The following is a 14061-nucleotide window of genomic DNA, read 5'->3' on the forward strand; positions in this document are numbered from 1 at the left end:
ATACTCCCCCACCAGAACACTACTGCAGATCTGATCCAGCAGTCATCTAGAAAATACTAAGAAGCTCAGTGATTATAAACCAGCCTCCAAACAGCAGCTCAACATCTTCAATCTGCAATCTGGTATCAATGAATATGTGCCTTGAACAGTCCATTAATACACAATCTACTGTAACTGCCTAGTAATCAAATCACCTTGGATGTCTAAGTCTGCAGTACTTACACTATTAACCAGGCTCTGGCTGGGTAACAGATAAATGACCCAAGTGTGCTGAAGCACTTTTTTCCCTTGTTGCATTGCAAGGGTACCAAAAGTAAGCCAGGGCCCAGCTCCATGCTCTCTGTCCTGGTACACTGTTGGACTCGACTTCACAGGGGAAGGCCCAATATCGTAGCAATCATCATCACCTAGAATTATTATTCCACAGCAGCAAGAGCAGAAACACGACAATCCTGCCATCCAAATGACCAAGCATTAACTAGCAGAATCAAGTTGTTCTTACTTCCATCCTCACATGACTTAGCTAGAAATACCCTTCACCAGGTGGTGACACAGAGCCTAGATAAAATAAGCACATGAATGGGAGTAGGTCAGGATCCTGTAAGTGTCCCGGCTGGCTCCACGTGAGAGTGTTAGTTTTGTGAGAGCTCATTCCTGCCACGGTGCTGTGTGCAAGCCAAAGAGCTTTGGAGTGAGAGAAACTACCGCAAAACAAGTTAGTGTCATTAAAAAGAAAGCAGGGAAGCACGGAAAAAAGCAAGATACAAGGGAAATAGTGATTTTTATTTTTTTTTGAAGCAAAATAAAATATATTATGTGGAGGGGGAAGGAGAAGGATAGGAAAGAACGCAAAGCCAAGGAAATACTGTAGTCTTATCTACAACAAGGAAAGAATCTGATCAGAACTGGCGAGGCTTAAAGCACCTACTGATTTTTCAGGAGGACACTGCAAAAAAATCAACACTGATGAAAAAAAAAATTAATCATTCTCTTTCATTGGTATAAGGGGAAAATTGATGCAAACTGAGCAATTAGTTAGCAGCTGGAGGTCTTCACCTTTATTTCCTTGAAGAAGGAAGCTGTTTCGCCCTCGATAATTGGCTGCAGCAAAGGGCTTCTCCGCTTGCTGGAGGGGGAACCCTGTGACAGGTGTTAACAAGTATGTTACATTGTGAACCCCTTTCTCCTCCACCACCTGCTCTCAGCTCATTCTCACCCACACATTCACCCCCAGCTCATCGCTGGACCACCAGGAGAAATCTATTTCTCACAGAAAAGAAAACATTTCTTGCAAATACCCTGAACCTTGGGCTGATTTTTCTCAGTATGTTGCTTAGCAAAGGACATCACTGCCAATCTCCTTTAAGAAAAAAGGTTTGTATGGTAGAATACTAGCTGGGCAGTAAGTACAAAGCAAAGGCTGCAGGAAAATAATCCCCAGCCCAAGGCCCATACACATAACATCTGGATGGCTCTCCAGAGCTACAGTGAAAGCTCATCGAAGCTCTCCAGACTTGCTTTCCAGGAGCCTGATTTCCTACTGAAGTGCCTAATGATGCAGAGATGGATTTTCAAATGCATCCTGACTCTGTATGAGCCTCTCACTGTTCTCACTCAAGGGGCTGGGGAAAGCTGGTCTCATCTCTCCTCTGACAGCCACTGTGAAATTTCAGTTTTGTGTCTAAACAGGACCTGAGCTCCTCTGAGAGCTTTGTGTTAAACTGCCCACAGCACACCTACATGGCATCTTCCTTCCTGATTGTCAGCACTGTCTTCACAGCATCCATTTTGTGGAGCATTTTGTGTATTCATGTAGGAACAGCTTTTTGTTTTGTTTTAAACAGCTAGGAGGACTAGGACCATCTCCCACTATTTGCAGAAAAAATCCTCACTTCTCAGTGTGACTGCACTGAGTTATACTGCCAGTCCTTTCACTTCACTGGCAATCTACGAAAAGTGGGCAGGACATCAGCACTGCTTGGGAACAGCAAAAAAAAGTAAAGGTTCATACATGATGGACAGAGTAAACAGGAACCACGATAAAAGAATTCTCTTTCCGTAGAAATGCTTCGAGTATTCTGTGTGGGTTTTTTAGATCTTTTTTTTTTTTTTAAAAAGTGGCTTACACAAGTTGTCTAAAGCGACAGTGAACTGGCTCCCTAGAGGGCTATGTTGGGTTCCTTGCTGGTGGCTATGTCTCCTTGCCAAAGCACCACTTTGAATGAGGGAGTATCTACCACTTGCAGGATCTCTTTAATACAAATCAAAGCATTAGAAGACTGCCAGCCCTTTCTTTCAGCCAAGGACACTGCTATGTCCTGTGGGATCTACACAGGTCTGTGTTCCTGACACACAACCCTGCGTAACCAAGAAGCATGAAAGACCTACAGCTCAGCGTGGGTTGGTATGGAAAGGGAAGTGAGGCTGTAGCCAAACAGAAGACGATGAAGTAACAGCAGCAGCCCAATGGAAAGAGAAGAAACAACACAAAGTGAGATGTGTCCCATGGCTCATGGGGGGGGCACTTAGAGACCCTTGATCAGCTTTGCCCTACTTCAGTATAAGGTGTGTCACTGACTCACTCATTTGCTTGATCTTTGAGCGATCAGGGAGGTTGAGACTTGGCCTGAGTGACTGTGTTGTATGCAAAAGTGTGGTGGTTCCTGCTTCCTCAGCTTGAAAACAAAGAAACAGCCCCCAAAAGAATGTTCTACTCACAATAATAGGGATGGTGTTGGCTCTGGAGAGGATCTGTTTGACCAAGCGATACCTGTCATACAACGGCTTCATCACCTGTCGTTCATTTTTGGTAACCTGAAAGGGAGAAGGAAAAGAGATCCATGAAGCCTGAAGCAGTACTCCACTCCTACTCACATGCCTGAGATCACCATTAGTACGAGGAGGCTTGAAGGGCATTGTATGGAGCCAAGAGGAGAGTAGCATTAGCCCTGAAACCAGTAATGCAAGTGCTCGTGAACTCTTTGCAACTCCTGTGCGCAGTGCCAGCTGAGCTGTGGGTGGAGTGTCTTGTAAAGGTGGCTGTATGAGACAGGTGGTTTAAATGACTGAGTAAGTGCCACGTCCACAGAGCAAAATGACCCCCAGAGGCAGCAGTTTGTGCTTGCAATCACAAGTACACGGTTTCCCATCCCTATTCCTGTGGCTGGCCCTCAGAGGCTGTATTTATGACCCAGGAAAAGAGAAAGGAGCTGCAATGACTGGATATTGCAACATAAGGAGACTTTCCCCAAGTAGGTTAAACTACAGATTTCATAAAAGCTGACTTTCTGGCTTTTCTATTCCTCCTAATTTCCTGTCCAAGCCAGCAGTTTTTCACCTTTTTAACCACCCAACTTAGCCCTCCACACCTCCTTCCAGTCACCTTGCTGGGGAGAAGTTACGACAGAGCTGAGAAGGGATAAAGGTGCTAGGGCTGTGTGGCATCAAGAATACAGAACAGTGCTGTAATGCCCACCTTAGGCATTCCTTACATTGCTCTGTCCTTAACTCCACTCCTAACTGCCTGTTGTGCTCCCTCCTCAGTCTGAGAGCATTACAAACTGAGAGTATTAATTTCTGTTTTAATTTCAGGTTTAAGCTAAGCCAAAAGATGTCAGTAGTACTGACAGTGCAGAAGGGAAGACCTAACAGGTAGCAGCTAGTGTGGGAAAGCAAAGGCCTGTCCCAGTAAGTTCTTGTTGTGAAGAAGATTTTTTATTTCTTCAGTGTTGTGTTACAGCAGGGTTAGAAAACAAACAAACAAAATCCACAGCAGAACCTGATCATCATTCAGCACTGTCTGACCCACATCCTATTATGAGTGTCCTTCCATTAGATCTTTTGTCTAACTTTAGATTATAAAGCTCTTATGGGGAAGCTTTAACTGATGTCATGCCTATCTTCCTCAAGGCTTTCTACTGCTGCTAATCACCAGAGCACCTGAACAACTGCCATATAAAAATCATCACTGACAGTGTAACCTCTGGGGAACTGTGTGTGGCCTCCTTTTCTACAACAGAAATAGGAGGAGAGGGAATACAGCTTGAGATGGGGAGGAAATTTTAAAATGAAGTGCCTTTTATTTTATCTGCAGTTGACTTTCACTGGAGTAAGCTTTCTAAAGCTTTCACATCCTCCCTTTAGAGCAGGAGAGAGTGTTGGTGCAAGGGGCATAAGGGCTGTAAGTATTGCCAGGAGTGGGATGGCAGGGATGAACTCAGAATCTGGAGGTATCATCTTCTTCCTGAAAACCAAGCCTGTTTCCTATGTTGGGGGCAGATGAAAAGGGAGGAAGGAGGAGGAAGATCTTTTTACTGCTTTCTTTGCTCACTGTAAACATGCCCAAGCCTGATACGGGGCATCCAGATGGGCAGTCTGAGCTCTAGGGCCTGAATATCCCACACCCCCAAAGCACAGCAGGGCTCTGATACTGCCTGTTCGTTGAGTAAGCAGCTCACATGGATTAGAGGAATGTGAGCAGCATCAAACAGTTCACTCAACCCTCTTTGTACTGAGGTTTGTATTGATGTGTCTGCACTCAATTGCACTAGCTAGCAAGTTGCCTCCCTCTTTGGACATTTCTCTGTAACTAATCAAGAATTCAACTGTAAAAAGTGGGTTGCTTAAATATATGTATATATGTAATATTAATCCTGGCTTTTTTAGATTAGCAGTTAGTTGAACAGGAGGTACAACACTACTGTTGGCTCATACTGTCTCTGTTACTTAAAAAAACCCAACAAACCAAGACTATGCTGTGGCTCATGTTGAGGCTGAGAACTAAAGCATTCAATTAATAATATTTCAAAGTTGATAAACAGTACTGTTCTGTACAGAAAAGTAAACATAAGCCTTGGCATAAGCAAAAATCCTTAGGTATGTTGAAGAATGGAAAAGATAAACAATATGCTTCAGTGTCTGAATATCAGTATGGAGCAACAACACAGAAAATTAATTTAGGCATTGGAAGTTAAGCATATGGAGTCTGAGACTTACATCAGCAAACTTAACAGAAAGCAGATTCTGAAAGTAAATGTTTAGCACACAGGCAAACTGTCTCATTAAGTAAACATACGTAAGACCAGCAAAGCCTGAGTATATTTTGGGAGAACATCAAAATGCAAAGAGACTCTTGGAATAATGGAGCCTTTGACCTACTCTGGGGCACAGTCCACATGGCAAAAGAGCTGTAGCTGAGGAACAGACCATTGCTCGCATTGTTAGAGCAGCTCAAGAATTTCTGCAGAGACAGACTTTTGGCTTAACTAAAACAGTTCAGTTCCACCTTTGCAGGTTCATGTATCACTGGTGCAGAAAGACCCAGTTGCACAATAAATCTGAGCTCCATTGTTTTTCCTGTTTAGTTAAATGTCTTTAAGAAAAAAAAAAAACTTGGCTGAACTATCCCCATTCTCCTCAAACTCTCAGTACTTTTCCACTGCTGCACTGCCAGGAGCTAGGAACAGCAAAAGCTGATCAGCTACAGTCTTCCTTGCCATGCAGTTCAGTGTCGCTAGGTATAGACTGCTTAATTACAAACAAAAAAATTAAAAAGCAGTTATATGAATGAAGCGAGGGAAGGGGGGGAAAAAAAGGTGTGCTGACAAGATAGGCTCTGGGCTTGTTTCTTTTTTAAACAGATTCAAGTGAGTTCACTTCAGAAGGATGCTACCTGTTGATTTGTATCATTGTAAAGGCAGCAAAAGCAGAGTTGGTCTCATGGAGAAGACAGGGAAGGTTAAGTGGTCTCCCTTATGCTTCCCTTTTCCTGATTTACATGAGAATAAATCTGCATGTCCTCTCATATAACTATGCCATTTTCAGTTGCTAATATATGTGACTGTACAATATCAGTACTTCATGAAGGCATTAAAACAAATTAGTGAGGCTTTTTTAAAAACAATGGATAAAGAAGGAAATAATTCAGAAGCTAAAGGAAGGAAAAGATCAGGAATCTCAAGCAGGAGCAGAATGACAGATTTGTCAGCTGCACTAATCAAGTACTCCTTATAAGCAGTAATTTGCTGCTCCCAAGCCACTGCTCAAAGGATTAGCACCACTCTGACATCAAGTTACTTTACCCATGCAGCTGGTAGCAAAGATTACAATGTCATCACTGAAAGAGAAAGAGGGACTCACAGAAAGCCAACGTGGTGGCCTGGAAGCCACTGTGTTTCTGCCACAGCAGGGATCGACACAATGCTTAATTCCCTGTCTTCATAAATAATTTGGCTTTGTTAAGATCAAATGTACAAGAAAACTCAGGCCATTCTCTTCCTCTGTTACATGGATAAAATCCATCTCTGTCTCAGGAGAAGAGCCAAATCTCCTGTCAACTCCCCTGGAGTGCCTTCCTAGTTAGCCATTAATACCAGAAAACTGCAAACTTCCTGGTTGGATGGGAAACAACATACAAACTGGATGTCTGTGGAATCCAGTGAGTGTGATGCCAAAATAATGTGCATTTGGCCTCACTGGGCCTGCAGGCTCTGTCCTGCAGGTGTCTGTCAATCCCAGAGCAGTGTGTGGCACCACATCGCCTAGAACAGACTCCTCAGAGGCAACGAAAGTCAAGGATCAGGGAGGTGGATTAGAGGACGCACGTGTGGTTTGAAGAGCAAGAAGTTCCAGTGACCTGACATCAAAGGAGCATTAGCATTTACCACAGACAAAGACACAGAAAAATGCCGCAGTACATACCGGTCTGCCATGAATGCCTTCGTAATACAGCAAAGCCTTTTGAAGAGCCACTTTTTCAGCTGCTATCTGATCTCTTGTCATGTCCTATGAAATTTGGCACAGAGAGAGAGGAGGAGGAAGAAGAAAAAAAACTCAGATTCCTGGACTCAAACAATACTGATCTGTGGTATAACCAAAGTCATGTCGTATTGTCATTAAAGTTTTGAAGATTCCAGCTATATTGCCAAAGAGACTGTAAGTAGAACCCCACACACACAACACAGGCCAATTAAAAACATGTAAACTTTGCATATGATTTTATAAGGGGGATTTACTGATTATCAGTGTGCTTTGAAAAAACAATGCTATGCAACTTTTAATGATGGTGGCTCTTTTTCATCTAAAGTGAAAATTCTACAACAGAACACGTCCTTTCTTTTTCTCCAAATTGAAGACAAGCTCCAATACCTCTTGCAAAGCTTGACACCTTTGCTTTGACTGCCATAAATACACTTCAAGAGATGAAGCACAGTCAGATCATCTCCTTCTGCCAATTCTGCCATGCAGTGAAAAGCTGTAGCAGACAGGTTGAGGGGACAAAGCCAAAAAAATAAAGGGCAGACAGTTAGACTTTTAAGTTGGCCTGAGCTCTCCCACTGAACTTACCTGACTCCACACTTTCTCTACCTATCACAGCACCAAATATTATCAACAGGCCCTCCATAAACAGCCAGGCTTGGATTCTTGCTACAGTCAGAAAATAGCCAAACACACACTATGTGCAAGTTCTTCTTCTTCAGATCTAGTAAACAAAGATAATGCTGTCTGCCTCACTCTCACAAACCACTGCACAATTTACATGTCAGCAGACTCAAGGACTTCACTTACAAGGCTGCCCAAACCTCAGGAGTATTCAACATCAGACACAAAGACCTCCCTGCTGATAACCCTCAGAGATTACAGCAGCTAACAGAGCCCCGTGTGAAACTCTGAAGGGTAGTGATAAAATACCCTGAGAGAATAGCACTCAGATTTGGAACAAATAGAAGCAAACAGATGACACAATCTCCAGAATCAGTGGAAGACTCAGAATTTGTCAAAAGCCTTTGGATGTAACAGAAATAGCCAAATACAGGGCAGGAAATATTGCAATAATTCAGAAACATTACTCAGAATGTACAATGGTCAGACAAAGAACATATGATGACACACAAAAGAAACTGAGCTCTGGAAAAAAAATCAGATACTAAAGGGCAGAGGGAAAGAAACTAAAGCAAATGAACCCAGAGTAAAGGTTGTAGACTTCTTAATACAATGCAGAAGACCACAGTGCTTTCACAAGTGACTGCACAGCCACAAGTTACCTAAAAGACCTAAACCTGATCTGTCTACATCATACCTTAATATCTTCAGGTCGATTTGTCTCTGCTCGTTTTTCTTGAAGCTTCTTCTGGATGGAGTCAAGGGTTACTTCCACGGCAGGTTTGGCAGATTTATCTGACAGGTCTTGCTTCTTGTCATCATCCTTTTCCAGCTGAGAGCCAAAGCTCTTGGGAAGCGTGTTGCTTCGCTGACGCACAACAGGGCCAAGGTCTTCCTCTGATATCTTCAGTTTTGACTCTAAACAGAGACATTGGGAGGAAGATGACTAATTTTTCATTTTTAAAATGTGACAGGATCACTACCTCACGTCAAATCTAAATGAGTCAGATGTTGAGCTGCCCCCCAAAGGTGCACCAGTGGTGGCTGCTCACCTTTAAGTTGCTTTCGGAATTTGGCCAAATCATTCGTCCATTTGAGCACTTCGGGGTTGGCTGCTTTGTCGCTGTGGGAAGGCTGGGAGGAAAGAAGAATCATGTTGAGTCTGTGTTAAAACAACAGGAGAGACTCACTGAAACAAGCGTGTGGCACAAAGAGGTACAACAGAATATGGATCCAGCACAGAGCAGTCACTGGTTTCTGACTGGCACTTGCACACCTCCGACCAGCTCATTTCAGACCTTGCTTTAATTGCTCCTGCCCTTCACAACACTGTGCCTCAGGGGCATCATGGGATTGATTTTCTTTTTAGAAAGCACAAAACATTTGATGGCAACAATTAAGTTGCAGAAGTGGCTCAGAGGGCCAGATGCACATTGGAATCCTTGTGCCTATTGTTCTGTAACGAGAGGGCACCTCCAAAATAGGAAATCTAACATGAACAGTTTGAGAACTGTTAGGTTGCACGTATCCACACCAAAGGCTGCCTTATATCCAAAGACAACAAAATAACCTAAATGCTAGGCTACAGCAAACTCTTGAGGATTTCTTCCAGCCTTTTTTACTGCAGGCAAGATCATTTCAGTACAATTCTTTGTAATTCAATCACCAACACAGACACCCACACGCAAAGCTTTGGTTCCTTAAAAAGCGTTCTGTGCATCGGAAGGGCATGTCAGGAGCAATTAGAGTACAGTCCACCACTACTGCTCAGCAGCAATTGACTGTGGTGCCTTGCTCAGGAGTGAAGGCAGCTGTTCTCTCTCCTCTGCAATGCACAGGTGTCCTGGGATTGCCATAATGCAAATAAGAGGTGCGAATGTGCTTTCCATAAGCTAAACACAAATAAGTAAACAAACAGAAGTTTAACATAGCTATTCCTACACACTGTCTTAAGCAGAGATCAAAATCCTATGAGTTTATTAGACTCTTTCTCTTGTGCTGCACTAATAGTACATAATGCCTGGAAAGGTTATTTGCTTGTTACGAATATACAATTTTTTAGCAGCTTTTTCCCCCCCACCCCCTCCTTATAAAAGCTTTCAAGCCCTCTGTATGTTTCACACATTTCCCTGATGTCCCTTCCTTTGTTGTTAATTCATATATCTCCCCATAAATGCTTAACTCCTAGAGACTCACTCTGTATTTCCTTTCCTCTTCGAATTTGTCCTCAAATCTCCTGATCTTTTTCTTCAGTCCCTGAATCCTCCGGGTGAGTTGTGCAGGGGTAAGGTCTTCTCTGTCATCTTCATAAGATCCTAAAGATGAACTCCGCCTCCTATGAAGTGAAGAGATTGCAGGAAGAGCTTATCCAAACAGCCACAGCACATTTTGATGCAGAGAAGGGCATTTAAAATTTGTGTAAATAAAGGCAAAGCCCAGAAAAGTGAGAATGCTATGTTGCTACTCTGTACTGACAGATCGCAAAAGATGCTCTAACAGCCTCTTTCAGCAACAGCAACTCCCTAGACATAAATTCACAAACCCAGAAATGATTAGGTACCAAGAACTTTCATAAAAACAACAGTTTCCTGCGAGTAGGAAGAGAAACACAACACAGCAAAGCTATCTGACGCTTATGATATGATAACATGTGAGGATATTGCTAGATGCAGCTGGGAGGGAGGGTCAGCATAGGCAAATTACCACCCACCTCATGAAGGAATGAGAATTGGGAGGAGAAGGAGGCACTTCTGTATCATCCAGGTACTGTTGGCTCTGTCCATAGGCATAGAAGCGAGGGGACAGCATAGGATCGCTGTCCTCATCCAGCAGCTGGCGAATTAAGCGCCCGGCCTGCGGGGAAAGGCGAGCCTCATCTGAGTCTAAGCCGTCTCGCTGCCATGAGGAAAGAGCAGGGATGGGCTCTGGGAACAGTAAGACAAAGGCTGGTTTTATCGTTTTTGTTTTACATGGAAGACAAGACTCCAGGTAACTTTTCTAATGAACCCTGACCCATCTGTCCTGGACCGTGACTCCCTGTCACCAGGAATTCTCCGGTCATTACTTGCATCTGCCCCATGTGCAAAGAAACACAAAGCACTGCCTGACCACACAGGCACCCTACACAAATCTCTTAGGTGCAACAGAAAACTGTGCCCAAAAGCTGACCAGGAAATACCAAGGACTGACTCCAAACAAGGCTATCACCGGGCAGCACCTTTGAGTAAAATGTTAAGTTGGACAGAGAGAATTAGTGGGACACATTAGTACAAAAGAGGCAACTGGATTACAAAAGGATATTTTTTCAGTTTCAGGATGTACATATCCTGTAAATGAGTAGTACTCCAATGGTCTTCCTGTAGCCCCCAGCACTCCAGTGTGACCCTGTCACCTGCTATTGGAAATTCAAAGCCTAGAGGTAAATATAGGTTCTTCTAGTCTGCAAGCAAAAGGTGTCTGGCATTACTACCTGTTCCACAGGGTGCCTAGCCCATAAATTAACAATTACGGTAATAAGGTCCCAATTTCCCCTTATCTCTTTCACATGCAATCCTGCTGCTTAACAGCATGGTAGAAAAGGGAGGAAATCTTTAGTCCCCTGGATTACATAACTAGCTAGAAGTAAAAGCAATGTTGTACAGGGTGATGGGGAAGCGGGAGAGAAAGGGAAACCCAACTTAGCACTGCTGATTAGCATAATAGAGCCCATGGAAAGCAATCGCCTCAATCTTGTGATCACTCCCTCCAGATGCCATAAGGAGTCCAACATTTTGTGTTCAGATAGTTTACTAAGCTGATTTGCATGCTCCTACTTAAACTGTCTAATCCTGTGGTGCTAAGAGCCAGGATTTGAACTTATAAATCTAACAAACAGTTCTAGAGTCAAGTAACAAAACAAAAACCTTATAGAAAGCTCTCAGATCAGTCGCAGAGCTATGGACTAATTGTTTCCTGTGCCTAGAGTGTCTTTTCTCCATTCACAAAGAGAAAGGGCTTTAGAAGTTATCAATTTCTGAAAAAAAAAACCCAGTTATTTCCTTTTGCTGAACAAGGATTACATTTTCCCAGCTCAGAGTGGATTGCACGAGGACTTCCCTGCAGAACCTCGATGCTGTTTAATATTCTCCCTCTGTACAACTTGGGCAGTGCGAGATCATCCCCAATGCAGTAATGACAGGCTCAGTGGTGTTTGGCCTGTACACATCTTCAAACGATGCTCTCCTTTTCTGATCTTCCTCAGCCCAGGAATATAAATGGCATGCCTCTGCTTAGAGGCTGGTGCTGCATTCACACTGATGGTTACCCTGGAAGGGATGGCAGGGGGCTTTTGTATAAGAGCTCCTTGAAGGTGTTGTGATAAGAGAAGCACAAACAAGCCTGGCTCACAGATGCTGCTTCCATGAGGTGTGGAAGTCCCAAGAGTATGTAGGCTGTTTTGCCATGGATCAGAAAGCTTATGCAGCCTGCAATTCCCTTAGGTAATTTCTGAAAAAAAGAGTTTTTCTAAGCACTGTTCAATCTTGGCAGTATCTAATACCTGAAACATTTTGCACCCACTTCCCTGAATCTCTTATGGTTTTGGGAAGGATCTCACAAGATCTCTTGTAGCAAAATAAAGGGTAATAATACAAAAGGAAAAAAGTTGATACATTTGACTAGCAGGAATGAGAGTTAAATGATGCATGGGATTCTTCTAGACATCTCTCCCTTTTAGTTCTTCGAATACACTCTCACCCCCAAGCAGAATTTGCTCTTGGAAATTGTTAAATAACACCTTCATGGGATTTACATAGATGGAATAAACTTAGAAGAAATCAGCAGCATATTTAGCAGTAACCAAAATAAGCTCCTATCACACCAGCTAACAAAGCCACTATTAATCATGCATGATGCATGTGACTTTGTCCAAGGTGGATTTATAAAACAGATAGCATGCGACATTCAGGGAATTGCAAAGGCTCAAAGAGCCTCTGATCAAACCCCAAAAGACAACAAAGCACTTCACGTAAGCTAGGCGAGACTGAGATATATGTACTTTTTATTTTGTTGATTTCAAAATACTCCCCCAAAACAGAAACTCACAGTGGAAAGGAGAAATTGTTAAAAGGAGAAAAAAAGAGTCCTGAAAGGAAAAATCAAATTTGAGACTTGACAGAACAAATGATTGCTACAGAAAATCAGCTGGTTTTAACCCTTGCTCCTGGAAGGCCTGACTCTATGGATAATTTTGTTTCCCTTGCTGACCACACATATTTAGAAGAAAAAATTTATCTACACACCAAACGGCTGGACCTCCAGAGAGTAACACAGCAAGTAACTTAATCAAGGAACATATTTAGGTATACAGAATAATGGATTTTATCTACATCAGATCACAAAGTAGACCAGAGCTGCAGTCCAACTGCTTTCTCTCTCCTACTGGACAGGTGCCAGGAGCTTCAGCTGGAAGCACTAGAATTGCTGGATCACACAAACATACAGGAACCCACTGAGGGTAAGCTGTCACTTTTTCTGACAGTGCACAATCAGTCAATTTCTGTTTAACTGGATACATATTTTTTGTTATTCATTTATCCAAGATAGCTGTCAAAGCACTGAGCCTTTCCTGAAGGCTGTTAAATTCCTGGACTTAATGGTTCGGGTTTGAAGGATCTGCTATCATGATTAATGTTGTCACCCTTTCCCCTTTCTGCTAACTGAAGAATAGAATCTCAGTAAAGAATGCACCTTTTCCTTGCCATTGACTTGACAGAGCAGCTACCCTTATTAATTTTCTGCCCTGAACAGATCTCTCTTGCTCAGGGAAAACTCTTTGTTTTCTACTCATCTCCACATTCTTTCCATGCACATTCCCCCCCACCCCCTTTTCCCTGATGACAAACTTTCGTGACAAAAAAAAACCCAAAAGGGAATATCTAGCCATTGTGGCTGTACCAGTGCAGAGAAAGGGTGAAAAAATTTTTTATTTCTTGGTCAGATTCTCAAGGCATTTCTTTTAGGTCTGCCTTTTCTAAGCTGGCACAGAAGCAGTGAGCTATGCTGGTATTCAGGCTGCAGTCCTTCAGAAGTGCTGCACTCCCTCTCAAAATCCCACAAACCCAGCTAATCTTTCAACAAAGCTGTCAGCCATCTGCCAGGTGTGGCTCTGCAGAACTCTGTAGACACAATATGGCAATACAACCTCTCTGCTGCATAGAGGGCTGGAGATATTAATAAATCTGTAAAATGCAAGAAGGAAAAATAATTTATTGCATGACACTGGTATATTACTGGTGAGCTCCAGGCCCTCTTGCTGACAAAACCATGTATTTTTTTATCATTACACTGTATATTTGCCACAGGGTTACTGGGGGCTGTAGGGCCAACAGAGGGGTGTCCACACACAATTACCACCTGAGGTGCAGCCAGAAAAATGCCACAGGCATCTCCTGTTTCCCTCTCTGCAGCCACACAGCTGATGCCTGCTGCTAACACTGCTTTTACCAGCTGTCAAACAAAGGAGGCCAAATCTTAGCTGCTGTAAACTGAAGTAGGTCCAGAGGGATTGAAAAGTCTAAACTCATTACAACACCTGAGGTCCTAGTATCAAAATGCCACATGGAAGAGTCCAGAAAGACCTCTTATAATGAAATTAATAAAGCAATTTAAAACCCCATCCAAAGCATTCACTAGCTCAGTAAC

General features: G+C 43.0%; 1 protein-coding gene across 8 annotated transcripts in view; it reads right to left on the reverse strand.

Annotated features, from left to right (window-relative positions):
* Positions 1-14061, reverse strand: part of FAM13A (family with sequence similarity 13 member A) — a 144197-nt gene that overhangs the window by 8603 nt on the left and 121533 nt on the right. For 7 of the 8 annotated variants that reach the window (XM_027892159.1, XM_027892161.1, XM_027892163.1 and 4 more), the window contains 7 exons: positions 10091-10304; positions 9577-9715; positions 8433-8514; positions 8078-8298; positions 6700-6783; positions 2719-2814; positions 1057-1140 (listed from right to left, as the gene is read on the reverse strand). In XM_027892159.1, the coding sequence (XP_027747960.1) occupies positions 1057-1140; positions 2719-2814; positions 6700-6783; positions 8078-8298; positions 8433-8514; positions 9577-9715; positions 10091-10304 (920 nt within the window). The remainder of the gene's footprint in view (positions 1-1056; positions 1141-2718; positions 2815-6699; positions 6784-8077; positions 8299-8432; positions 8515-9576; positions 9716-10090; positions 10305-14061) is intronic. The other variant, XM_027892162.1, reaches the window with a different exon arrangement.

This window comes from Empidonax traillii, unplaced genomic scaffold (genome assembly GCF_003031625.1).
Source record: "Empidonax traillii isolate 1590-97213 ecotype Southwest subspecies unplaced genomic scaffold, ASM303162v1 scaffold340:size591717, whole genome shotgun sequence".
Classification (NCBI taxonomy): domain Eukaryota; kingdom Metazoa; phylum Chordata; class Aves; order Passeriformes; family Tyrannidae; genus Empidonax; species Empidonax traillii.